At 42.8% G+C, this 25431-nt stretch overlaps 1 protein-coding gene across 2 annotated transcripts in view; it reads left to right on the plus strand.

Moving 5' to 3' along the window:
- The window catches only part of LOC112249429 (pikachurin), a 43992-nt gene extending 21271 nt beyond the window's left edge, over window positions 1–22721 (plus strand). The window contains exons 10-24 of one of the 2 annotated variants that reach the window (XM_042320285.1): window positions 1108–1208; window positions 1293–1393; window positions 1644–1788; window positions 2145–2334; window positions 3519–3644; window positions 6135–6378; window positions 6624–6735; window positions 9054–9170; window positions 12124–12304; window positions 12513–12536; window positions 12901–12979; window positions 13902–14045; window positions 17297–17380; window positions 19857–19960; window positions 20937–22721. In XM_042320285.1, the coding sequence (XP_042176219.1) occupies window positions 1108–1208; window positions 1293–1393; window positions 1644–1788; window positions 2145–2334; window positions 3519–3644; window positions 6135–6378; window positions 6624–6735; window positions 9054–9170; window positions 12124–12304; window positions 12513–12536; window positions 12901–12979; window positions 13902–14045; window positions 17297–17380; window positions 19857–19960; window positions 20937–21088 (1904 nt within the window). In that variant the 3' untranslated portion in view covers window positions 21089–22721. The remainder of the gene's footprint in view (window positions 1–1107; window positions 1209–1292; window positions 1394–1643; window positions 1789–2144; window positions 2335–3518; window positions 3645–6134; window positions 6379–6623; window positions 6736–9053; window positions 9171–12123; window positions 12305–12512; window positions 12537–12900; window positions 12980–13901; window positions 14046–17296; window positions 17381–19856; window positions 19961–20936) is intronic. The other variant, XM_042320286.1, reaches the window with a different exon arrangement.
- Window positions 22722–25431: the final 2710 nt, after the last annotated feature.

Consider the following 25431-nt stretch of genomic DNA (forward strand, 5'->3'; position numbering starts at 1 on the left):
TCCTCCTTCTGCTCTTCCTCTACTTCTGCTCTTCCTCTTCCTGCTCCTCCTCCTCCTTCTGCTCTTCTTACTCCTCCTCCTCCTCCTGCTCCTCCTTCTGCTCATCCTCATCCTGCTCCTCTTCCTGCTCCTCCCCCTCCTCCTGCTCCTCCTCTTTCTCCCCTTCCTCCTCTCCTCTTCATGCTCCTCCCCCTCCTCCTGCTCCTCCTCTTTCTCCCCTTCCTCCTCTCCTCTTCATGCTCCTCCCCCTCCTCCTACTCTTCCTCTTTCTCCCCTTCCTCCTCTCCTCTTCCTGCTCCTCCCCTCCTCCTGCTCCTCCTCTTTCTGCCCTTCCTCCTCTCCTCTTCATGCTCCTCCCCCTCCTCCTGCTCCTCCTCTTTCTCTCCTTCGTCCTCTCCTCTTCCTGCTCCTCCTCCGAAATATACTCAAAGCATCTTATCTCTTAGTCTTATAAACCCTGACAATAATAATTTGACTGACTTTATTGAGTGTTTTTAACCCTTCTCTTCGTGGGAGAATGGATCAACCCTGTGCAATCGGAGTGTTCTACCCTCTGTAATTGGTCTGTGGGGGGGGGGGGTACCCCAGAGACAGTGGCTGAGTTTGGGTCTATAGACATCCTTCTGGAAATGATCAGTGTCCTCTCTTTCTCTGAAAACATCTCTCTAGTGGAGATCTAGTGGTCTGTGGATAGGGTGTCTCTGGTATAGGCCTAATTCTGTGTCATGAACATAAATTGATCATGTAGAGCACAGGGAGAAGGGGGGGAGGGGGGTCAGAGTTTCGAAAATGTTTGTGTTTCACCTAAATTCAACTGGGTCGTATTCATTATTCACCAAACAGAAGAAACAAACTAAAACAAGGATGGACTATACCTGAGCTTGTCCAATAACCAACGCTCTTTTTGCTTTCCGTTGTACAGCCTTTTGCCACGGTGTGCCCTAATGAATACCATCATGATCTTCCACCTGGTTCTGCCTTGCACTCCTATGTTTTTGAGCCCCAGTATTTGAATTCAGTTGAGTGTGTTGCATGTTCACACTGACTTGATGGATGCCATTGTAAAACACAGTGATGAGCTGGTGTTTCCTGCTCTGTGTTTGCCAGGAGTGACGGTGCAGTTCCCAAGGTTCTATGGCCACTCCCACATGACCTTTGAACCTCTGAAGAACTCTTACCAGACCTTTCAGATGACCCTTGAATTCAAGGTACAGTAAATGAACTCTACCACTGGTTGTGTGTGTCTGTGTGTGTATTTCCGTCTGTATCTGTGTGTGTGTGTTGTGTGTTAGGCAGACTCGGAGGATGGCTTGTTGCTGTACTGTGGGGAGAATGAGCATGGCCGTGGAGACTTCACCTCTCTGGCTCTTGTACGAGGCAAGCTGCATTACAGGTGTGTGACCAGTGTGGTTGTGGCGGGTTTGTCAGGGTGTAGGGTGAATTTGCCCCTTGATGCTGATCTTGTGTCAGTCTTGCATTTTCCCCACTAATAATTAAGGTTATTATTGGGGGAGGAGAAGCTGATCCTAGATCTGTACTTAGGGGGAAATTCATCCCAGACTGTGTGACAGTGATTAGGCATGCTGTGATAGGGTCAGTGTGGTTGCGGCGGGGGAGACAGACAATGTGTTGTGGTTTTGCAGGTTTAACTGTGGCACTGGGGCAGCACAGATAGTCAGCGAGACTCGTATGGTGCCGGGACAGTGGCACACTGTCACCGTATTCAGGGACGGCATGAGTGGCTGGCTGAGAATGGACAACGATACGCCCATTTCAGGACGCTCACAGGTGAGGGCAGAACACATCAGTGGAGCCAGCAAGATTTTAGATTGGGTCGATATTTCACTGAGATAGAAGTATGATCTATAATGGTCTGTGTATCAAATGGCACCTGATTCCCTACATAGTGGACTACTTTTGACCAGAGCCCGATGGGCTTCCTTATGGACTCTGGTCAAAAGTAGTGCACACTATAGAGAATAGGGTGTCATTTGGGATGCATACCTCCATGATTGACAGGTGATAATCCCTCTCATTAGAGAGCTTTAGTGCATCGCTTTTTCTATTTCTCTTTTTATGTTTTGCCAGGATTAGCTATAGATTTGCTTGACTGTAATGGTTGAACCTCTCTTTCTCCCCCACAGGGACAGTACACCAAGATCACATTCCGAAGCCCGTTGTACTTGGGAGGGGCTCCCAGTGCCTATTGGTTGGTCAGGGCCACAGGGAGCAACCGGGGCTTTCAGGGCTGCATCCAGAGTCTGACCATCAACAACAAAGCCACGGATCTCAGACCCTGGCCCCTAGGCAGCGCTCTGAGCGGGGCAGACATCGGTAAGGGAGGGGATCCGATCCGTACCCGTCTGGATGTCCAGCTGGCTTATATCCTCTTCATTCCCAATGGTTTCTGATGATTCTTTGTTTTTCATTCAAGTCTTATAATCGTAGTCTTCTACCTCTAGTTTTAGTTCTAGCACTTCTAACAGAATTTGTCACTATGTCCAAATTCCATGAATATTCGGATGTACTGTAGTCCATCATCCCATGTCTTTGGCCATGTCTGTGGAATGAATCTGTCCCCAGGTCAGATTTGAGCTGGAGAGTTGTCTGGCTTTCTGTAGGTCAACAGTCAGACACCATATTGATTAGTGCATTTATACCGGGTGTGGAGTTGAATGGACAGTCAATGTTGATGAGAGTCGACAGAACGAGGGAGAGGCACCGCTGGTTCTCACTCTGTGTCAAAGTGGTAACTCACACTGTAGCGCCACATAGGTGAAATCGATGAGGTGATTCGTCCAAAGAAAGATGATATGAAATACACATCCCATCCCATAATGATGATATGTAGAATAGGGATAGACAGCAGTGAAAAAATAGACTTCACTTACGCTTGGCTCTTCGTCTGTGGTAATGTCAAGTCTGGCTGTACAAGTAAATTCATTTAGAGTTAGAGGGCAGTTAAAGGGATAGTTCATTTAGAGTTAGACGACAGCTAAAGGGATAGTTCATTTAGAGTTAGACGGCAGTTAAAGGGATAGTTCATTTAGAATTAGAGGGCAGTTAAAGGGAAAGTTAATTTAGAGTTAGGGGGCAGTTAAAGGGATAGTTAATTTAGTTAAGGGGCAGTTAAAGGGATAGTTCATTTAGAGTTAGACGGCAGTTAAAGGGAAAGTTAATTAAGAGTTAGGGGGCAGTTAAAGGGATGGTTCATTTAGAGTTGGGGGCAGTAAAAGGGATAGTTCATTTAGACTTAGGGGGCAGTTAAATGCATAGTTAATTTAGAGATGGGGCAGTTAAAGGGATGGTTAATTTAGAGTTGGGGGCAGTTAAAGAGAGAGTTCATCATCATCATAAAACACAAAACACATCATCAGAACTGTAACTTTGTTCTGAAAGTGAAAACTTGACTGCACAATTTCTTGGGATTGTATTAACAGTGGACACTTTTTTGTTGTTGTGAACTGTGTCTTTAAACCCTGCAGCGCCTGTGTGTATCCTTTCCCTTTGTTCCCCAGGTGAGTGCAGTGACAGCGTGTGTGAGATGATCACCTGCGACAACAGAGGAATCTGCTTTGCCAACCGAGCGGACGGGTACATCTGTCTGTGCCCTCTGGGCTTCAGAGGCATGCTCTGTGAAGAGAGTGAGTCATCTTTCTGTCCTCTAGTCTGCGTCACACATGGCCCATAGGGCTCTGGTCAAAAGTAGTGCACTGTGTAGGGAATAGGGTGCTATTTGGGATGCATCATACTGTACTTCTCTACAACACAAACTGTATAATGCCAATTGTGAATACATTTAGATATTAAATACTGACTTCTGCCCATTCAATTATACTTGATATCAGACATAGACATGTTTCTGTCTTGTGCTACACACCCTGTATGCTACTTAGATTGATCCGCCACACCCTGTATGCTACTTAGATTGATCCGCCACACCCTGTATGCCACTTAGATAGATCAGCCACACCCTGTATGCTACTTAGATTGATCCGCCACACCCTGTATGCCACTTAGATAGATCAGCCACACCCTGTATTCTACTTAGATAGATCAGCCACACCCTGTATGCTACTTAGATAGATCAGCCACACCCTGTATTCTACTTAGATAGATCAGCCACACCCTGTATTCTACTTAGATAGATCAGCTACACCCTGTATTCTACTTAGATAGATCAGCCACACCCTGTATGCTACTTAGATAGATCAGCCACACCCTGTATTCTACTTAGATAGATCAGCCACACCCTGTATTCTACTTAGATAGATCAGCCACACCCTGCATTCTACTTAGATAGATCAGCCACACCCTGTATTCTACTTAGATAGATCAGCCACACCCTGTATGCTACTTAGATAGATCAGCCACACCCTGTATTCTACTTAGATAGATCAGCCACACCTGTTTTCTACTTAGATAGATCAGCCACACCCTGTATTCTACTTAGATAGATCAGCCACACCCTGTATTCTACTTAGAAAGATCAGCCACACCCTGTATTCTACTTAGATAGATCAGCCACACCCTGCATTCTACTTAGATAGATCAGCCACACCCTGTATTCTACTTAGATAGATCAGCCACACCCTGTATTCTACTTAGATAGATCAGCCACACCCTGTATGCTACTTAGATAGATCAGCCACACCTTGCATGCTACTTAGATAGATCAGCCACACCCTATATGCTACTTAGATAGATCAGCCACACCCTGTATTCTACTTAGATAGATCAGCCACACCCTGTATTCTACTTAGATAGATCAGCCACACCCTATATGCTACTTAGATAGATCAGCCACACCCTGTATTCTACTTAGATAGATCAGCCACACCCTGTATTCTACTTAGATAGATCAGCCACACCCTATATGCTACTTAGATAGATCAGCCACACCCTATATGCTACTTAGATAGATCAGCCACACCCTGTATTCTACTTAGATAGATCAGCCACACCCTGTATTCTACTTAGATAGATCAGCCACACCCTGTATTCTACTTAGATAGATCAGCCACACCCTATATGCTACTTAGATAGATCAGCCACACCCTGTATTCTACTTAGATAGATCAGCCACACCCTGTATTCTACTTAGATAGATCAACCACACCCTGTATTCTACTTAGATAGATCAGCCACACCCTGCATTCTACTTAGATAGATCAGCCACACCCTGTATTCTACTTAGATAGATCAGCCACACCCTATATGCTACTTAGATAGATCAGCCACACCCTGTATTCTACTTAGATAGATCAGCCACACCCTGTATTCTACTTAGATAGATCAGCCACACCCTGTATTCTACTTAGATAGATCAGCCACACCCTGTATTCTACTTAGATAGATCAGCCACACCCTGTAATCTACTTAGATAGATCAGCCACACCCTGTATTCTACTTAGATAGATCAGCCACACCCTGTATTCTACTTAGATAGATCAGCCACACCCTGTATTCTACTTAGATAGATCAGCCACACCCTGTATTCTACTTAGATAGATCAGCCACACCCTGTATTCTACTTAGATAGATCAGCCACACCCTGTATTCTACTTAGAAAGATCAGCGTTTCGATTTTGAAACATTTTCCAACTCCTCTCCCCTAACCCAATCCCAAACCTGTCACCCAATCCCAAACCTGTCACCCAATCCCAAACCTGTCACCCTATCCCAAACCTGTCACTTTATCCCAAACCTGTCACTTTATCCCAAACCTGTCACTTTATCCCAAACCTGTCACCCTATCCCAAACCTGTCACTTTATCCCAAACCTGTCCCCCTATCCCAAACCTGTCACTTTATCCCAAACCTGTCACCCAATCCCAAACCTGTCACCCTATCCCAAACCTGTCACTTTATCCCAAACCTGTCACCCTATCCCAAACCTGTCACCCTATCCCAAACCTGTCACTTTATCCCAAACCTGTCACCCAATCCCAAACCTGTCACCCAATCCCAAACCTGTCACCCTATCCCAAACCTTTCACCCTATCCCAAACCTGTCACCCTATCCCAAACCTGTCACCCTATCCCAAACCTTTCACCCTATCCCAAACCTGTCACCCTATCCCAAACCTGTCACCCTATCCCAAACCTGTCACTTTATCTCAAACCACTGCCAGGTTTTCTGCTGTCTCTGCCGCTCTTCAACGAGACCATGTTTTCGTACGCCAGCGCCCCTTGGCCCCAGTCCCTCCTCAGTTACCTGTCCTTCATGGAGTTTGAGATCACCTTTCAGCCGGCCAGGCCTGACGGCACGCTGCTCTACAGCGACGACGCCAGCAGCCGGGACTTCTTGGCCATCAACCTGGTGGAAGGATACGTGGAGTTCCGCTTTGACTGTGGCTCTGGAGGGTCTGTCATTAGGTACAGGCTTCATTGAAAGATATATGTTTACAGGATGTGACTCTGTTACGACTGTTTTATAATGTTTGTAGACTTGTGTTGGCAACTCTTTGTTCATATGTATAGGAAATGATGACTGTTTGACCAATGCTTTTCCTGTCTGTGTGTGTCTGTGTCTGTATGCGTATGTGTGTCTATGTCTGTTTATGTGCGTGTGCATGTGTGTCTCTGTGTGTGTGCGTGCGTGTGTATGCATGTGTGTGTAGGAGTGAGGAGCAGGTCAGTATAGGCACATGGCATGAGCTGCGGGTCTCTCGTACAGCCAAGAGTGGCATCCTGCAGGTGGACAACCAGAGGCCCATGGAGGGCATAGCTGAGGTACAGGACTGGACTAGGATTTGACATTTCCAATAACTTTCCCAAAAATTCCCAGGTTTTCCAGAAATCCTGGTTGGAGAATTATAGATGTCCTTTTCTATCCTGATACCTGGGAATTGTTCGATTGGGATTTCCAGAAAACATTTTGTCAGCCGGTTATTGTCATGCGAATTGACCGTTAATTAACATAAACACATTTAGCATCTCCTGGCTTCCACACATACAAGCCACTGATGCCAGACCTTTGGAACATCTGCATTTTAAAAAGTCAAACAAATTAATTGAATATAATACACCATCACAATAAATACATGATTTATTTTAGGCAGGTCTAAAGAAACATGATATGAAGAAAATGTATTTCAGACAAAACAGAATATGAGTTGGCCCATTTTATCTGGCTATGTGCCATGCCTAGGCTGTAGGCTTATTCATTTAGCAGACAAGATAGGCTTAAGTGTACATATGAAGTGGCTATGTTGAGCATTAAAGTGATTATTTGAAACAGGTCCTATACACACACTGGTGCTATACACTGGTGCTATACACTGGTCCTATACACTGGTGCTATACACTGGTCCTATACACTGGTCCTATGCACTGGTGCTATACACTGGTCCTATACACTGGTCCTATAAACTGGTGCTATACACTGGTCCTATACACTGGTCCTATACACTGGTTCTATACACTGGTCCTATACACTGGTCCCTGTGGCCCTGTTCTTTGGCAACATTAGTTGTGAATGATACAAACCTTATAATGTCTTAGAAATCAAACATATATGGGCTGCATGATGAGACTTATAGGCTACTAATGATTTGAGAAAGTCGCAAAAACATTGTTGCCGCCCATAGCATTGAATGGAAGGAAAGCCAGCGAGCATTTGGCCTCCCTTGATAAAGAAATATATAAAATAATAGCCAATCAGCATTGAGCTAAACGGAGTGAGCTCAGCTGTGATTGGTCCTGGTGCACACAAAAAAAGTAAAGGGAAGCCAGTTTGGTTTTGTCTTCAGACCAATCACATCACGAGCCAAACGTCATTATTGACAGAAAAAAAAAACATGAATTGTTGCATCTCGTTGTGTTGTTGTCCTCCGGTGGCTAGCTGGCTAAAATCATCCCTTTCCTAAAGTAGCCATGGATGATGATGGACTTGTGGTTGTATTTAATTCTCCGTACTGGCCAATGATTATAGCGGTGGTTCTGATCCAACCATTAATTCATACATTGTTGTGCCCCTGGCCTGAGGATGGAAGTTCAAGATGTAGCTAGACTTAGTATGCTAATGTTAACTAGCTGGCCTGGCGTGCCGTTGCCCATAAAGTTAAGCTAGCGAGCAAGTATTTTAGCCAAGTAATCTAGGACAGCAAAAAATAATAGCGTGTACTGTATGAAAGAGTCATATACTGTTTAGGCAACATGAAAGAGGAGGATGGCATTGGCGTTTTCCTACAAGTACGAGTAAATACACGTTTTCACACACACATGCACACAAACACACACAGAAATCAATACCATGGACAGCCATGTCATATTTAGCTGACGTTGATTGGACTAAATCGTTTTTGGTATATTTTAGTTGTCACTGTATTAGACTAAGCACAGGTGATTAGATGATGTTGAAATAGTGCTGGAATAGGGGAGGCAGCTCCTGTTTTCATTTCGACTTGCGGTAACTCCCTGTGGTCCTAAATCAATAGTTGTTTTTAATAGTCCGAAAATGTAGGGAAACATTACCTTGCTGTAAGTCATGTAACTGTTTGTTACATGCAATATGTTTTGTTGACTTCGCCGGACAGATGTGGCTCTCCGGTTTTGTCATGAAACAAATGTGTGGTTGAATTTATTCTGCCACTGTGTCCAGAGTGCATAAAAGGAGATTACCATGACGCAATACTCACGTGGAATTTTACTGCGTTTTTGTTGTCCAATTTTAACTGAATTTGACATTTCTCATAACTGCCTGTAATATGGTCACCACAACATCCCTACACCATGTAGCCTGACCAGGTAAAAAACTCTAGGGCACAGTGTTTTCCTAGGTCAGGAGGCATGGTAAGGAACAATTCTACTGTGACTTCACTCTACTGTGACTCTACTCTACTGTGACTCTACTCTACTGTGAATAAGGTGACTCTACTGTACCTCTACTCTACTGTGACTCTACTGTGACTCTACTCTACTGTGACTCTACTGTAACTCTACTGTGACTCTACTCTACTGTGCCTCTACTCTACTGTGCCTTTACTCTACTGTGACTCTACTGTAAACTCTACTGTGTCTCTACTCTACTGCGACTCCTCCTCCTCCAGGGAGCCTTCACTCAGATCAAGTGCAGCTCTCCTCTGTACATCGGCGGAGTACCACAATATGACAAAACCAAGAGCGCCGCGGCCGTGCTCCGCCCCTTCAGCGGCACCATCCAGAAGGTACTGTTACTGTATAGATGACTCAGGTTGAGGGGCTGAAACAGCCGTACCTCCTGCCCTGTCACACCGGTTGCGTCCCAAATGGCCCATAGGGCTCTGGTCAAAGATAGTGTGCTGTGTAGGAGAATTGGGTGCCACAGTCTCTCCGGGGGTCCGTTCAGTTCGATTACATGTTTGCTACATTGTGTAACGTCTTGTACTGAACGACACGTTTCTTGAACATTCTTGACTTTGAGGTACGTTTTCTTCGTTTGGTGGGTGAGGCGAGGTGTGGCTTGAAGCAGTGAGTGAACGTATTTAAAGGGCAGGGGCTATTCCGACGGCGTTCCCCAAGCCACAACCCAACCCCTCCCCATTTTTTTTCTCAACTGGTCGTTCAGAACATCACCTGTTTCTGTTTTTAATTGAACGTTGCATTATGTGTTTTCATACTGAACGCAGCCCAGTTGTTAGGTTCTAACTGCATGTGTCCCAGAGTTCCTAGTAAATGATGAGTCAGATAAAGAGTCAGATAAAGAGCCAGATAAAGAGTAAGACAAAGAGTCAGATTATGAGACAGATTATGAGTCAGATTATGAGTCAGATAATGAGTCAGATAAAGAGTCAGATAAAGAGTCAGATAAAGAGTCAGATTATGAGTCAGATAAAGCATCAGATAAAGCATCAGATAAAGCATCAGATAAAGAGCCAGATTATGAGCCAGATTATGAGTCAGATAAAGAGTCAGATAAAGAGTCAGATAAAGCATCAGATAAAGCATCAGATAAAGAGTCAGATAAAGAGTCAGATAAAGAGTCAGATTATGAGCCTATCTAGTATCAGATAAAGAGTCAGATTATGAGTCAGATAAAGTCAGATAAAGCATCAAATAAAGAGTCAGATTATGAGTCAGATAAAGAGCCAGATAAAGCATCAGATAAAGAGCCAGATAAAGAGTCAGATAAAGAGCCAGATAAAGCATCAGATAAAGCATCAGATAAAGCATCAGATAAAGCGTCAGATAAAGAGTCAGATAAAGAGTCAGATTATGAGTCAGATAAAGAGCCAGATAAAGCATCAGATAAAGCATCAGATAAAGCATCAGATAAAGAGCCAGATAAAGAGTCAGATTATGAGTCAGATCAGATAAAGCATCAGATAAAGCATCAGATAAAGCATCAGATAAAGCATCAGATAAAGATCAGATAAAGATAAAGCATCAGATTATAAAGAGTCAGATAAAGAGTCAGATAAAGCATCAGATAAAGAGTCAGATAAAGAGTCAGATAAAGAGCCAGATAAAGCATCAGATAAAGAGTCAGATAAAGCATCAGATAAAGAGTCAGATAAAGAGTCAGATTATGAGTCAGATAAAGAGCCAGATAAAGAGTCAGATAAAGCATCAGATAAAGAGTCAGATAAAGAGCCAGATAAAGCATCAGATAAAGAGTCAGATAAAGAGCCAGATAAAGCATCAGATAAAGAGTCAGATAAAGAGTCAGATAAAGAGCCAGATAAAGAGCCAGATAAAGAGTCAGATAAAGAGCCAGATAAAGAGTCAGATAAAGAGTCAGATAAAGAGCCAGATAAAGAGTCAGATAAAGAGCCAGATAAAGAGTCAGATAAAGAGTCAGATAAAGAGCCAGATAAAGCATCAGATAAAGAGCCAGATAAAGAGTCAGATAAAGAGCCAGATAAAGAGTCAGATAAAGAGTCAGATAAAGAGTCAGATAAAGCATCAGATAAAAGCCAGATCAGATAAAAAGATAAAGCATCAGATAAAATCAGATAAAGAGTCAGATAAAGAGTCAGATAAAGAAGATAAAGCATCAGATAAAATCAGATAAAGAGCCAGATAAAGAGTCAGATAAAGAGCCAGATAAAATCAGATAAAGCATCAGATAAAAGTCAGATAAAGAGTCAGATAAAGAGCCAGATAAAGCATCAGATAAAGCATCAGATAAAGAGTCAGATAAAGAGTCAGATAAAGAGTCAGATAAAGCATCAGATAAAGCATCAGATAAAGAGTCAGATAAAGAGTCAGATAAAGCATCAGATAAAGCATCAGATAAAGAGTCAGATAAAGCATCAGATAAAGCATCAGATAAAGAGTCAGATAAAGAGTCAGATAAAGAGTCAGATAAAGAATCAGATAAAGCATCAGATAAAGAGCCAGATAAAGAGTCAGATAAAGAGTCAGATAAAGAGCCAGATAAAGCATCAGATAAAGCATCAGATAAAGAGTCAGATAAAGAGTCAGATAAAGAGTCAGATAAAGAGTCAGATAAAGAGTCAGATAAAGAGTCAGATAAAGAGCCAGATAAAGTCAGATATCCCACAAACACAACAGATGTGGCTTTTCAAATACCCATTAAAGTGTTGGGATGGCCCATTTGACCACAGTATTTTGACTTTTGTGTATATTTCTCCTCGATTGTTGTTAATGTGGCAAGTTGACATATATTTTACAACGGTCAACTCAATTCATTCATGTATTTGTTCGTTTGTTAATACAGTACGTCAGTACTTCATTCATTCATGTATTTGTTCGTTTGTTTAATGTATTTGTATTTTTGTTTGTTAATACAGTACTTCATTCATTCATGTATTTGTTCGTTTGTTACTTCATTCATTAATGTATTTGTTCGTTTGTTAATACAGTACGTCAGTACTTCATTCATTCATGTATTTGTTCGTTTGTTAATACAGTACGTCAGTACTTCATTCATTCATGTATTTGTTCGTTTGTTAATTCAGTACGTCAGTACTCAATTCATTCATGTATTTGTTCGTTTGTTAATACAGTACGTCAGTACTTCATTCATTAATATATTTGTTCGTTTGTTAATACAGTACGTCAGTACTTCATTCATTCATTTGTTTGTGTAGGAGAAGGAAACAATACAATGATTGTTCATTTAATGTTCTCCTCTTCTACCTGCCCCCCCACCCTCCCCTCTACTTGTTGTGTCAGCTGGTTCTGAATGACCGCAGCATCCCACTGACCAAGGACTTTGCTCTGGGGGTGAATGTGGAGAATGCAGCCCACCCATGTGTGCAGAGTCCCTGTGCCAACGGCGGCACCTGCAGGCCCAAATGGGATGGCTACGAGTGTGACTGCCCTCTCGGCTACGATGGCCGGCACTGCCAGAAGGGTGAGAGACGGAAAATAAATTGTTCCCACGTCCACATTTTCCACAAGTTATACTCCGTAGGCTACATTCCGTAGGACAAGGTAGATTTTCAACATGTTGGTGTAAAATATTCTGCATTTAAATTGACATTTTAATGAATGTAATATAATTGAACAACGTAATCTCTCCTAAACCGTCGTCTTATCTGTTTTATGCTTTCGCTGTGCAGAATGTGGGAATTACTGTTTAAACAGTAAGTTTTCTATCACCATTATGTTCGTAAATACTCGGCTACCTCTGTTCATCTACCATTTCAGACTTGAATAACGCTGTTTGTACACTTGGTTTGTTTACCTCGGGTGTATTTACTAGGAACCACACAGAACAAACAGACAAAAGCCAGGAAGGAACTCTCATGAACTTGTAAATCAGAAACTCTCAAATTCATTGCAAAACGTGTTCAGTTGCAAAATATTTTTGCTACAGTGTGCACTAATGAATACACCCCTGTTCATTATCCTGTGCAGCGTTGTCTGTGTCCTGGTTCCCCCTCAGTTAGTACCATGTTTAGGAGGACATCTAGTGGCCACATTGTGTAAATGTTATTTTCTTTTCAGCTGTCACAGAGGCCATTGAGATTCCACAATTCATTGGCCGCAGCTACCTCACATACGACAATCGTGAAATCCTGAAAAGGTTTGTCTACGTGTGTGTGTGTGTGTGTGTGTGTGTGTGTGTGTGTGTGTGTGTGTGTGTGTGTGTGTGTGTGTGTGTATGTGCATGTACGTGTAATAGTACTTTCTGAAGCATTAGGTTCAGACAGAAATACTATGACTTCAGCAGTAGTTGAGTTATACTGCATGACATAGTTTATGTATATTAGCTTTAGTCAGATGATGTACACTACACAGTCAGCCAATGTGAGTATAACACAGTCAACTAGAAAGCCCTCTGGGTTTGTGGGATTCTAAGGAAAGTGCTGAGTGTGCCACTCTGTGCTGACATATCCTGTGTGCCACTCTGTGCTGACATATCCTGTGTGCCACTCTGTGCTGACATATCCTGTGTGCCACTCTGTGCTGACATATCCTGTGTGCCACTCTGTGCTGACATATCCTGTGTGCCACTGTGCTGACATATCCTGTGTGCCACTCTGTGCTGACATATCCTGTGTGCCACTCTGTGCTGACATATCCTGTGTGCCACTCTGTGCTGACATATCCTGTGTGCCACTCTGTGCTGACATATCCTGTGTGCCACTCTGTGCTGACATATCCTGTGTGCCACTCTGTGCTGACATATCCTGTGTGCCACTCTGTGCTGACATATCCTGTGTGCCACTCTGTGCTGACATATCCTGTGTGCCACTCTGTGCTGACATATCCTGTGTGCCACTCTGTGCTGACATATCCTGTGTGCCACTCTGTGCTGACATATCCTGTGTGCCACTCTGTGCTGACATATCCTGTGTGCCACTCTGTGCTGACATATCCTGTGTGCCACTCTGTGCTGACATATCCTGTGTGCCACTCTGTGCTGACATATCCTGTGTGCCACTGTGCTGACATATCCTGTGTGCCACTCTGTGCTGACATATCCTGTGTGTTTCCCACCCCAGGGTTTCGGGCGTCAGGACCAACATGTTTATGCGCTTTAAGAGCACGGCGAAGGATGGTCTGTTGCTATGGCGAGGCGACAGCCAAGTGAGGCCCAACAGTGACTTCCTGTCTTTAGGACTGCAGGACGGAGCACTCATTTTTAGGTGAACCCCTGACCTCACACACCCCTCGAAAACACCTTCCCTTTTCCCTAATGGTGAACCCCTGACCTCACACATCACTCGAGTCCACACCTTCCCTTTCCCTAATGGTGAACCCCTGACCTCACACACCCCTCGACCACACCTTCCCTTTCCCTAATGGTGAACCCCTGATCTCACACACCCCTCAACCACACCTTCCCTTTCCCTAATGATGAACCCCTGACCTCACACATCACTCGACCATACCTTCCCTTTCCCTAATGGTGAACCCCTGATCTCACACACACCTTCCCTTTTCCCTAATGATGAACCCCTGACCTCACACACACCTTCCCTTTTCCCTAATGATGAACCCCTGATCTCACACACCCCTCAACCACACCTTCCCTTTCCCTAATGATGAACCCCTGATCTCACACACCCCTCAACCACACCTTCCCTTTTCCCTAATGATGAACCCCTGACCTCACACATCACTCGACCATACCTTCCCTTTTCCCTAATGGTGAACCCCTAACGTTACACATCACTTGAGTCCACACCTTCCCTTTTCCCTAATGGTGAACCCCTAACCTCACACATCACTCGACCATACCTTCCCTTTCCCTAATGATGAACCCCTGATCTCACACACCCCTCAACCACACCTTCCCTTTTCCCTAATGATGAACCCCTGATCTCACACACCCCTCAACCACACCTTCCCTTTCCCTAATGATGAACCCCTGATCTCACACACCCCTCAACCACACCTTCCCTTTTCCCTAATGATGAACCCCTGACCTCACACATCACTCGACCATACCTTCCCTTTTCCCTAATGGTGAACCCCTAACGTTACACATCACTTGAGACCACACCTTCCCTTTTCCCTAATGATGAACCCCTAACCTCACACATCACTCGACCATACCTTCCCTTTTCCCTAATGATGAACCCCTGATCTACACACCCCTTGAGTCCACACCTTCCCTTTTCCCTAATGATGAACCCTGATCTCACACACCCCTCAACCACACCTTCCCTTTTCCCTAATGATGAACCCCTGATCTCACACACCCCTCAACCACACCTTCCCTTTTCCCTAATGATGAACCCCTGATCTCACACACCCCTCAACCACACCTTCCCTTTACCCTAATGATGAACCCCTGACCTCACACATCACTCGACCATACCTTCCCTTTCCCTAATGGTGAACCCCTGACGTCACACATCACTCGAGTCCACACTAGAGGTGGACAGGTTAATGGGCATGGCCGATTAATTAGGGCTGATTTCAAGTTTTCATAACAATCGGTAATCTGCATTTTTGGATGCCGATTATGGCCGATTACATTGCACTTCACAAGGAGACTGCGTGGCAGGCTGACCACCTGTTACGCGAGTACAGCAAGGAGTCAAGGTAAGTTGCTAGCTAGCATTAAACTTATCTTATAAAAACATAATCAATCTTAACATAATCACTAGTTAACTACACATGGTTGATGAAATTACTAGATTAACTAGCTTGTCCTGTTTTGCAAATAATCAATGCGGTGCCTGTTAATTTATCATCGAATCACAGACTACTTCAACAAACGGGTGATGATTCACATTTGCGAAAAAAGCACTGTCGTTGCACCAATGTACCTAACCATAAACAGCAATACCTTTCTTAAAATCAATACACAAGTATATTTTTTTAAACCTGCATTAGTTAAAAGAAATTCATGTTAGCAGCCAATATTAACTAGGTAAATTGTGTCATTTCTCTTGCCTTCTGAGCAAGCAGAGTCAGGGTATATGCAGCAGTTTGGGCCGCTGGCTCGTTGCGAACTGTGTGAAGACCATTTCTTCCTAACAAAGACCGTAATTAATTTGCCAGAACTTTACATAATTATGACATTACATTGAAGGTTGTGCAATGTAATAGTCATATTTAGACTTAGGGATGCCACCCGTTCGATAAAATATGGAACGGTTCTGTATTTCACTGAAAGAATAAACATTTTGTTTTCGAAATGATAGTTTCAGGATTTGACCATATTAATTACCAAAGGTTCATATTTCTGTGTGTTTATTATATTATAATTAAGTCTAGGATTTGATATTTGATAGAGCAGTCTGACTGGGCGGTGGTAGGCAGCAGCAGGCTCGTAAGCATTCATTCAAACAGCACTTTCCTGCGTTTGCCAGCAGCTCTTCGCAATGCTTGAAGCACAGGGCTGTTTATGACTTCAAGCCTATCAACTCCCGAGATTAGGCTGGCAATACTATAGTGCCTCTAAGGACATCCAATAGTCAAAGGTATATGAAATACAAATGGTATAGAGAGATATAGTCCTATAATTCCTATAATAACTAAAACCTAAAACTTCTTACCTGGGAATATTGAAGACTCATGTTAAAAGGAACCACCAGCTTTCATATGTTCTCATGTTCTGAGCAAGGAACTTAAACGTTAGCTTTTTTACATGGCACATATTGCACTTTTACTTTCTTCTCCAACACTGTGTTTTTGCATTATTTAAACCAAATTGAACATGTTTCATTATTTATTTGAGACTAAATGTATTTTTATTTATGTATTATATTAAGTAAAAATAAGTGTTCATTCAGTATTGTTGTAATTGTCATTATTACAAATATAAATATAAAAATCGGCAGATTAATCGGTATCTGCTTTTTTTGCTCCTCCAATAATCGGTATCGGCGTTGAAAAATCAGAATCTGTCGACCTCTAGTCCACACCTTCCCTTTCCCTAATGCTTCCTGCAGAAGAAAAGCCTCCTCTGGTCATGCTGTGCTAAAACAGCACAAAAGGTCTGGGACCAGGCTGGTAAAAACATTGCCCAGCCTTTTCTTTCCGTATCTTTGGGACAGTTTCCTGGATACAGATTAAGGCCAGGATTTATTGCAATTCGCGTTAGATCCGCAATATAGGGCAATTTGCATTTAAATGTCATTTCCGATTAGAGATTGACATATGCAGCGTTCCCCGTGAACGCGTTCTCCATAAATGCGGGAACATTGCCTTTAAAAGGTGCATAGCACGAAAAAGATGAATCCCAGCTTAAGCCTTAAAACTACTCTTAGACTAAAAAGTAGGCTCCGTACACCATTTTGTTAGTCCAGGACTAGGCATAAATCAGCGTCTGGGAAACCAACCCTTTGAGTTGAGCCTTGTCGAATGTGCATCGTTTCATTCCTGGCTGTGGGATGATTGTAGCAGTAGTTCATTCCAATATGTTGTCTTCCTGTGTCTGTAGCTATAACCTGGGCAGTGGTGTGGCCAATGTGATCGTCAACGGAACCTTCAGCGATGGAAGGTGGCACAGAGTGAAGGCTGTCAGGTGCTTTTCAATGCTTTTCTCACTTGGAAATTAAAAGAAGAAAAATGCATGACATTCTACTAGGGTTTCTGGGAATACAACATAATGTGTCTTATTGCAGGTGGCAAATTTGTATGACATTGTAGATGAATCTCCCATTTGATCTAGTATCTGTTGTAACGTTTTGTGCGTATGGAATCAGGCAGTGTCTAAGACATTTGGGAAGAATTTGGAGGTCTGTCTCATTGCTTCAATTGGACTTCTTTAGACAAGTCTGGGAAATGGACATAAAACTGTGTGTGTATTTATGTTTAACCGCGCGTGTGTGTGTGTTTCTCTGCCTTGATGTGTGTGCGTATCTCAATGCAGTCTCTAGGCCAGTGTAGAGCAGCTTCATGGGCCACAAAAAAGACTTGAGGAATGACAGTAAATGACAGGATTGACAGTAAATGACAGGAATGACAGTAAATGACAGGAATGACAGTAAATGACAGTAAATGTACATGTATTGTACACCAAGACCCCATCAATGGACAGCTTTTATGTAACTTTATGTAGAATACATCCAGACTTAGGGTCCAAATTGATTGATTTTCTCATGACTTGCTTAGCTCCATTTTATTGAGATAGCATCCATTATATGAGTGTCAGGGGGGGAGTAGAAAGATGAACGAAGTAATTATTCTCTTTCTTTCTTTCTTTCTTTTATTTCACCTTTATTTAACCAGGTAGTTAAGTTGAGAACAAGTTCTCATTTACAATTGCGACCTGGACAAGATAAAGCAAAGCAGTTCGACACATACAACGACACAGAGTTACACATGGAGTAAAACAAACATACAGTCAATAATACAGTATAAACAAGTCTATATACGATGTGAGCAAATGAGGTGAGAGAAGGGAGGCAAAGGCAAAAAAAAGGCCATGGTGGCAAAATAAATACAATATAGCAAGTAAAACACTGGAATGGTAGATTTGCAGTGGAAGAATGTGCAAAGTAGAAATAAAAATAATGGGGTGCAAAGGAGCAAAATAAATAAATAAATTAAATACAGTAGGGAAAGAGGTAGTTGTTTGGGCTAAATTATAGGTGGGCTATGTACAGGTGCAGTAATCTGTGAGCTGCTCTGACAGTTTCTATCTGGATCCTCTCATCCATTCATCTCCCCCCCTCCCTTTCCTTGTGTGTCATTCCTGTTGTTGTGTGTCCTTCCTGTTGTTGTGTGTCCTTCCTGTTGTTGTGTGTCCTTCCTGTTGTTGTGTGTTCTTCCTGTTGTTGTGTGTTCTTCCTGTTGTTGTGTGTCCTTCCTGTTGTTGTGTGTCCTTCCTGTTGTTGTGTGTCCTTCCTGTTGTGTGTCCTTCCTGTTGTTGTGTGTTCTTGTTGTTGTTGTGTGTCCTTCCTGTTGTTGTGTGTTCTTCCTGTTGTTGTGTGTCCTTCCTGTTGTTGTGTGTCCTTCCTGTTGTTGTGTGTCCTTCCTGTTGTTGTGTGTCCTTCCTGTTGTTGTGTGTCCTTCCTGTTGTTGTGTGTCCTTCCTGTTGTTGTGTGTCCTTCCTGTTGTTGTGTGTCCTTCCTGATGTTGTGTGTCCTTCCTGTTGTTGTGTGTTCTTCTTGTTGTTGTGTGTCCTTCCTGTTGTTGTGTGTCCTTCCTGTTGTTGTGTGTCCTTCCTGTTGTTGTGTGTCCTTCCTGTTGTTGTGTGTCCTTCCTGTTGTTGTGTGTCCTTCCTGTTGTTGTGTGTTCTTCCTGTTGTTGTGTGTCCTTCCTGTTGTTGTGTGTCCTTCCTGTTGTTGTGTGTTCTTCCTGTTGTTGTGTGTCCTTCCTGTTGTTGTGTGTCCTTCCTGTTGTTGTGTGTCCTTCCTGTTGTTGTGTGTCCTTCCTGTTGTTGTGTGTTCTTCCTGTTGTTGTGTGTCCTTCCTGTTGTTGTGTGTCCTTCCTGTTGTTGTGTGTCCTTCCTGTTGTTGTGTGTCCTTCCTGTTGTTGTGTGTCCTTCCTGTTGTTGTGTGTTCTTCCTGTTGTTGTGTGTCCTTCCTGTTGTTGTGTGTCCTTCCTGTTGTTGTGTGTCCTTCCTGTTGTTGTGTGTCCTTCCTGTTGTTGTGTGTTCTTCCTGTTGTTGTGTGTCCTTCCTGTTGTTGTGTGTCCTTCCTGTTGTTGTGTGTCCTTCCTGTTGTTGTGTGTCCTTCCTGTTGTTGTGTGTCCTTCCTGTTGTTGTGTGTCCTTCCTGTTGTTGTGTGTCCTTCCTGTTGTTGTGTGTCCTTCCTGTTGTTGTGTGTCCTTGTTGTTGTTGTGTGTCCTTCCTGTTGTTGTGTGTCCTTCCTGTTGTTGTGTGTCCTTCCTGTTGTCCTTCCTGTTGTTGTGTGTCCTTCCTGTTGTTGTGTGTCTTTCCTGTTGTTGTGTGTCCTTCCTGTTGTTGTTTGTCCTTCCTGTTGTTGTGTGTCCTTCCTGTTGTTGTGTGTCCTTCCTGTTGTTGTGTGTCCTTCCTGTTGTTGTGTGTTCTTCAGGGACGGCCAGACTGGGAAGCTGACAGTGGATGACTATGGGGCCCAGACTGGCAGGTCACCTGGGAAGATGAGACAGCTGAACGTCAACGGGGTCTTGTATGTCGGTATGTCACCACCACAGCTATTTAGTCACCTATATTATTCGTGGGGTTGCACATTGTGTCACTCCACCTCTGAAAGTTCTGTGACTCCCTGGCTGACAGTTCCACTAACTCCATTCTCAATTGCCGCTGATTCAGATTTCATCCAAAGTGCAATGTCATCGTATTTTTAAGAAACTATTGTGTAGTTTACACTAAATAATCATTAGTCCCCGTTAAAAGTGACTGGGCAGTGAAGTAGGTGCAGCCGCGGCAGGTAGCCTGGCGGGTAGGAACGTTGGGCCAGTAACCCAAAGGTTTCTATATCGAATCCCCGAGCTGACAAGGTAAGAAATCTGTCGTTCTGCCCATGAGCAAGGCAGTTAACCTACTGTTCCCCGGGCGCCGATGACGTGGATGTCGATTTAAGGCAGCCTCCCGCAACTCTCTGATTTAGAGGGGTTGGGTTAAATGCGGAAGACACATTTCAGACTATTCATTCCATGGATAGTCTCCTGGATTCTCATTGCATCCTCCGTTCCAATGTCTGTCTGGTGGTTCCTCAGTTCCAATGTCTGTCTGTCTGGCGGTTCCTCATTTCCAAAGTCTGTCTGGTAGTTCCAATGTCTGTCTGTGTGTCTGGCGGTTCCTCAGTTCCAATGTCTGTCTGTCTGGCGGTTCCTCAGTTCCAATGTCTGTCTGTCTGTCTGTCTGGCAATTCCTCAGTTCCAATGTCTGTCTGTCTGGCGGTTCCACTGTCTGTCTGATGGTTGGAAGACTAAATGTAAGCTAGTACAACCTATGTTGATCATGATATGATGATGATGATGATGGTTAAGATAGCAATAACAGCCATGATAATATTTATGACTGTGATGATAATGGTTATGATGGGGATGATAAGGGTGGTCAGGGTCAAAAATGCCATATTGTAATTATGGTGATGACGAAGACGAGTAGGATTAGAACTTTTAATGCCTGATGTCTCTGCTCTGCTTAGGGGGGATGAAGGAGATTGCTCTGCACACTAACCGGCAGTACAGTGGAGGTCTGGTGGGCTGCGTCTCACACTTCACCTTGTCCACCGACTACCACCTCTCCCTAGTGGAGGACGCTGCCGATGGCAAAAACATCAACACTTGTACCAACTAAAAGTCCTGTGTGTCCAGGGCCCGTAGTCATTAAGCATCTCAGAGTAGGAGTGCTGATCTAGAGTCAGTTTAGCCTTTTAGATGAGAAAGCATGGACAGGGGGACCTGATCCTATATCAGCACTTCTACTCTGAGATGCTTTGTGAATACGAGCCTTGGGCTTTCTGTCCACTCAGCAGCAAGACACGTTCACCCAAGGACCCAATAACAGAAGTGCAACGAGACTGGAGAGACCTTGCTAGAACCTCCTGAAATGTAAGGTTGCAACTTTGACATCCGAAGGACAATTTCATGGGATGGTTTCGACGATATCCATATTTTTTTTTCTACATCCTTATTGGATGATTTGGAGAACCAAAAGATGTAGTAATGAAGGATGTTTTTGATAAAGTGACATGATGTTTGTAGAAAAATAACATTTTTTTAGTTGTATTTTTTAAGCCTGCTCTTGGCACACAGAGTCATGTTATTGTGATTGTTGTGTTGTGGTGTCTGTATCAACAAGTCCATAGACTACAGTGTTTTTGACTTCAATTCATGTGAGTTGTTTGCAGGTTGCTAGTGTTTGGTGGCACCTTAATTGGGGAGGACGGGCTCGTGGTAATGACTGGAGCAGAATCAGTGGAATGGAATCAAATACAACAAAGACAAGGTTTCCATGTCATTTACTCCGTTCCGGCCATTATTACGAGCCGTTCTCCCCTGCTGGAAGGTGATGAAGATCAGCTGAGTGTCTAGGTGTTTCTTTCCCCTGTCTGGATATCAGGACATTTTCTTCTTTCAGTATCCATCTCTCTGCTTTTTCTCTACAGCAAAGAAATATGCCAGATGGACACTATCATTATTGCAAAGAAAAATATACAAGTCCCCAGTGTTTCCCAAACTTGAGGTCCTCGGAACCCCAAGAGGTGCACGTTTAGTTAACACTACACAGCTGATTCAAATGATCAAAGCTTGATGATTAGCTGACTATTTGAATCAGCTGTGTAGTTCTAGGGCAAAAACCAAAACGTGCCCCCTTTGGGGTTCCGAGGACCGAGTTTTGGGGAAACCCTGGTATAAGTCAACCAAAATAATGTGTGGAAAACACTATCACCCTCTTCATTTGATATTATGTACTGCACATGTCAGCCTTTCAGTTGTGTTGTCGACTCCTGTTTTGAACCGAATGAATTTCCCCAGTTGTGTGTATTTGAAACCGCAAATACTAAAAGTACATTTAGTTACCATGTCATCTCAGGCCTAGGCTTACTGCAATAAGAAGTTCACCACCAAGAACATTCTGACAATGTTCTGTGTTGATATTTTGTCTGATTTTGGGAAAGTTTTTGTTGCTAAAATGTTCATGTTTGATTTAAAACATAAAATAATACTCAATGTCCAGAGAACATTGCTAATGATAGATATTTGAAATAAAACATGTGATTGATTTCAATGAAGTTGAAACAGGCAGCCGTTATCTAGCTAATATGTTACCATTTTATTTTAACTGTGCTATGGTAACTACTGCATTCCACAGAAATCAATGAAGACATTACCACAGCTTTTAAGTTCCCTCTTTTTGTGAAGATGATGGTTTTTTACCATGTTTCTTTTGATGTTCCTTTGATGTCATTATATATATTTTGTCTATGGCCTACTGCAAATCTTTGAAGAATTGCTCCCCTTCTGACTGCTAAGAATAAAATGACTGGCTGAAGTGGACTATTTTACAAAATTGCCTCCACAAATAGTCAGTGAAAGAAAATGTTGGTTTGACACAAACACATTTTTGTTCTTCTATCGTCGTGGGAACCTAAAATGTATTTCCATTCCAAATCCTCTTTTCCTTTTCCTTTCCTTTTCCTGTTCAGGGGCAAAATGACAGATTTGTATCTTGTCAGCTCAGGGATTGGAACTTGCAACCTTCCAGTTATTAGTCCAACGCTCTAACCACTAGGCTACCCTGCCATAACTCCTAAACCTCTTACCCTAACCCTAATTCTAACCCTAACCATTAAGCTTGAAATAGCCTTTGTCCTCATAGGGAAAGTGGGAAATCTGTACAAGGGAACATTTTCTTTGTTCTACTATTCTTTTGGGGACTTTTGGAGATTTTATGTCCCCACAAGGATAGAAGAACAACCCCCCACACACCATACATACACACACCATACATACACACACTTTTCTGTTGACGAACTTGAAGATGCTTGAGTCTCACCTCGTCCTTCACCTCTTGACCGCTCCTTGTGTGAAAGAGAAGAACAGTACAAGAATCACAGCAGGAAACGGCCTCCGTTGGATAATTTCTTGACATATTGATGGCTTGGAAAAATCTGACTGTTTATTACGTTGGATGTGTGTTATGAGTTGTTTATTTGAATTCCCTTTGGATGAGTCTTTCGACATCCCTGTGATGAATGACACACTTGAGCAACTTGAGCATCATCCCCTACAGTTTGTTGTCGTGCACTGTGACTTCACTCGTTTCTATTGGGTTGCAAAAATATATATATATATTTTTTTCAGAGAGCTGTGTTGACATGCCAGGATGGATCTCCAAATCAAATCTGGCTTTATACCTGCGGTCTGAACAGGTAGAAAGCCAAGGTTGGTGATTTACTGCCACCTGGAGTTATGGAGTGTTTGCTCTTTGATCCTTCCTTAACCCATAGAAAGTCCCATCCAGATTACTACTTCGAAACGGTGAAAGCCCTCAATGGCGCTGCCCATGCGAAAAACAGGCTTTGGGCCAAGTGCGCCCTCTATCCAACTATGGAGCCGGGTGCACATCACACACATGTCCATTAACAGATTGCAGCAGCTACTTTCTTGAATGAGATCAAAAGGGCACTCCAGCAGAGAAGGGAGCATGATTTCACATCCCAAAATACCATTGAATAGTAGACATAGAGGTTACATTTGATTTGAGTCAATAGCTGGGCGATTATTTTGTGAATCTGCAATGTCACGCCACATCGCATCCCAACATTCCCCTTTTGACCTGGTTTCTCCCCTGCTGGGTGTTACCAATAATATCAGTGCTACAAATCAATGGCGTTCCTCCACGCCCTGGGCCAGACAGGCCAGTTAGCTGTTCATGCGGGGATCCACAATCTAGTCTAATTTCCACTGCATCTGTGACCTAATTCTCCACCCTTCTTCCAAATGGTGCAGTTGACCACTTTTTCGCTTGAATTTAACAACAGTAGAAACTCCTTTCATTCCGATGCGCCTTACACCAAATTCTATATTCATTTAAATCCACGACAGGGAGTATGCTAATGCAGTCTTTCTGGAAGAGGAGATCTGGGACGCTAGCTAAAGATAGGAGCAGACATGTATCCCCAAAACCCAGAAATATGTTCAGACATTCACGAAAAAGGCTTTGCCATTAGAGTGATGAAATAATGTGTATTGGCTTTTCCTGGTAACTGAAGTTTATATGCTGATAAACACTGATGATAAGCCAAACCCTTTATGATGGTTGAATGATCTCCAATGAAACAGTGTGATTATGACCCTGGTTTAGCTCAAACTGCAGGACACTACAGTACATTTTGTGACTCTGTAATAATGTGTTAGTTAATTAATAAATGATGAATGAACAATTCTAGTCAGGTTATGCTGCCTGTAGCCACTCAGAAATGTCCAAATTGAGATTATTACATTATTCAATAATATACAATAATATAATTTAATTTACTTTGAAATGCTGTCACTATGACACACACACACACACACACACACACATTTTTAAATAGCTGCCTTGTGCTCGCTACTGGTGTATTTTAGAATATATATCAATTATGCAGCATGTTCAGAAACACACTGTTATTGGTGAGGCTGTGAGGGAATCTGATTTTCATTGTGCTCAGAGTATTCCTGTAACATTGTCCTAAAAGTATTTCTGTAACACTGACCTGAGATTATTTTTGTAACAATGACCTAAGAGTATTTCTGTAACAATGACCTAAGAGTATTTCTGTAACAATGACCTAAGAGTATTTCTGTAACAATGACCTAAGAGTATTTTTGTAACAATGACCTAAGAGTATTTCTGTAACAATGGCCTAAGAGTGTTTTGGAAACATTATAAATTGTTCAAGTACTGTTCCCATACTACCCCTTCTGAGGGGAAATGGCCAAAAATTGGTCATACTTGAATGTGCTACAATTTATACAATTTCAGGCTGTATGTGTCATTCATGAAGTCTTTATGAGCACTACATAAGTGCTTCACATGATGTTGTTAGAAATAAGCAAAGCCATACTGCATAGAAGCTGACATAATTACACAGGGTGCTTTGCCACACTTCATACAGCATGAAATGCTGATCATTTCTGAAGAATTTATGCCTT

Source organism: Oncorhynchus tshawytscha, linkage group LG04, assembly GCF_018296145.1.
Source record: "Oncorhynchus tshawytscha isolate Ot180627B linkage group LG04, Otsh_v2.0, whole genome shotgun sequence".
Taxonomy (NCBI): Eukaryota; Metazoa; Chordata; class Actinopteri; order Salmoniformes; family Salmonidae; genus Oncorhynchus; species Oncorhynchus tshawytscha.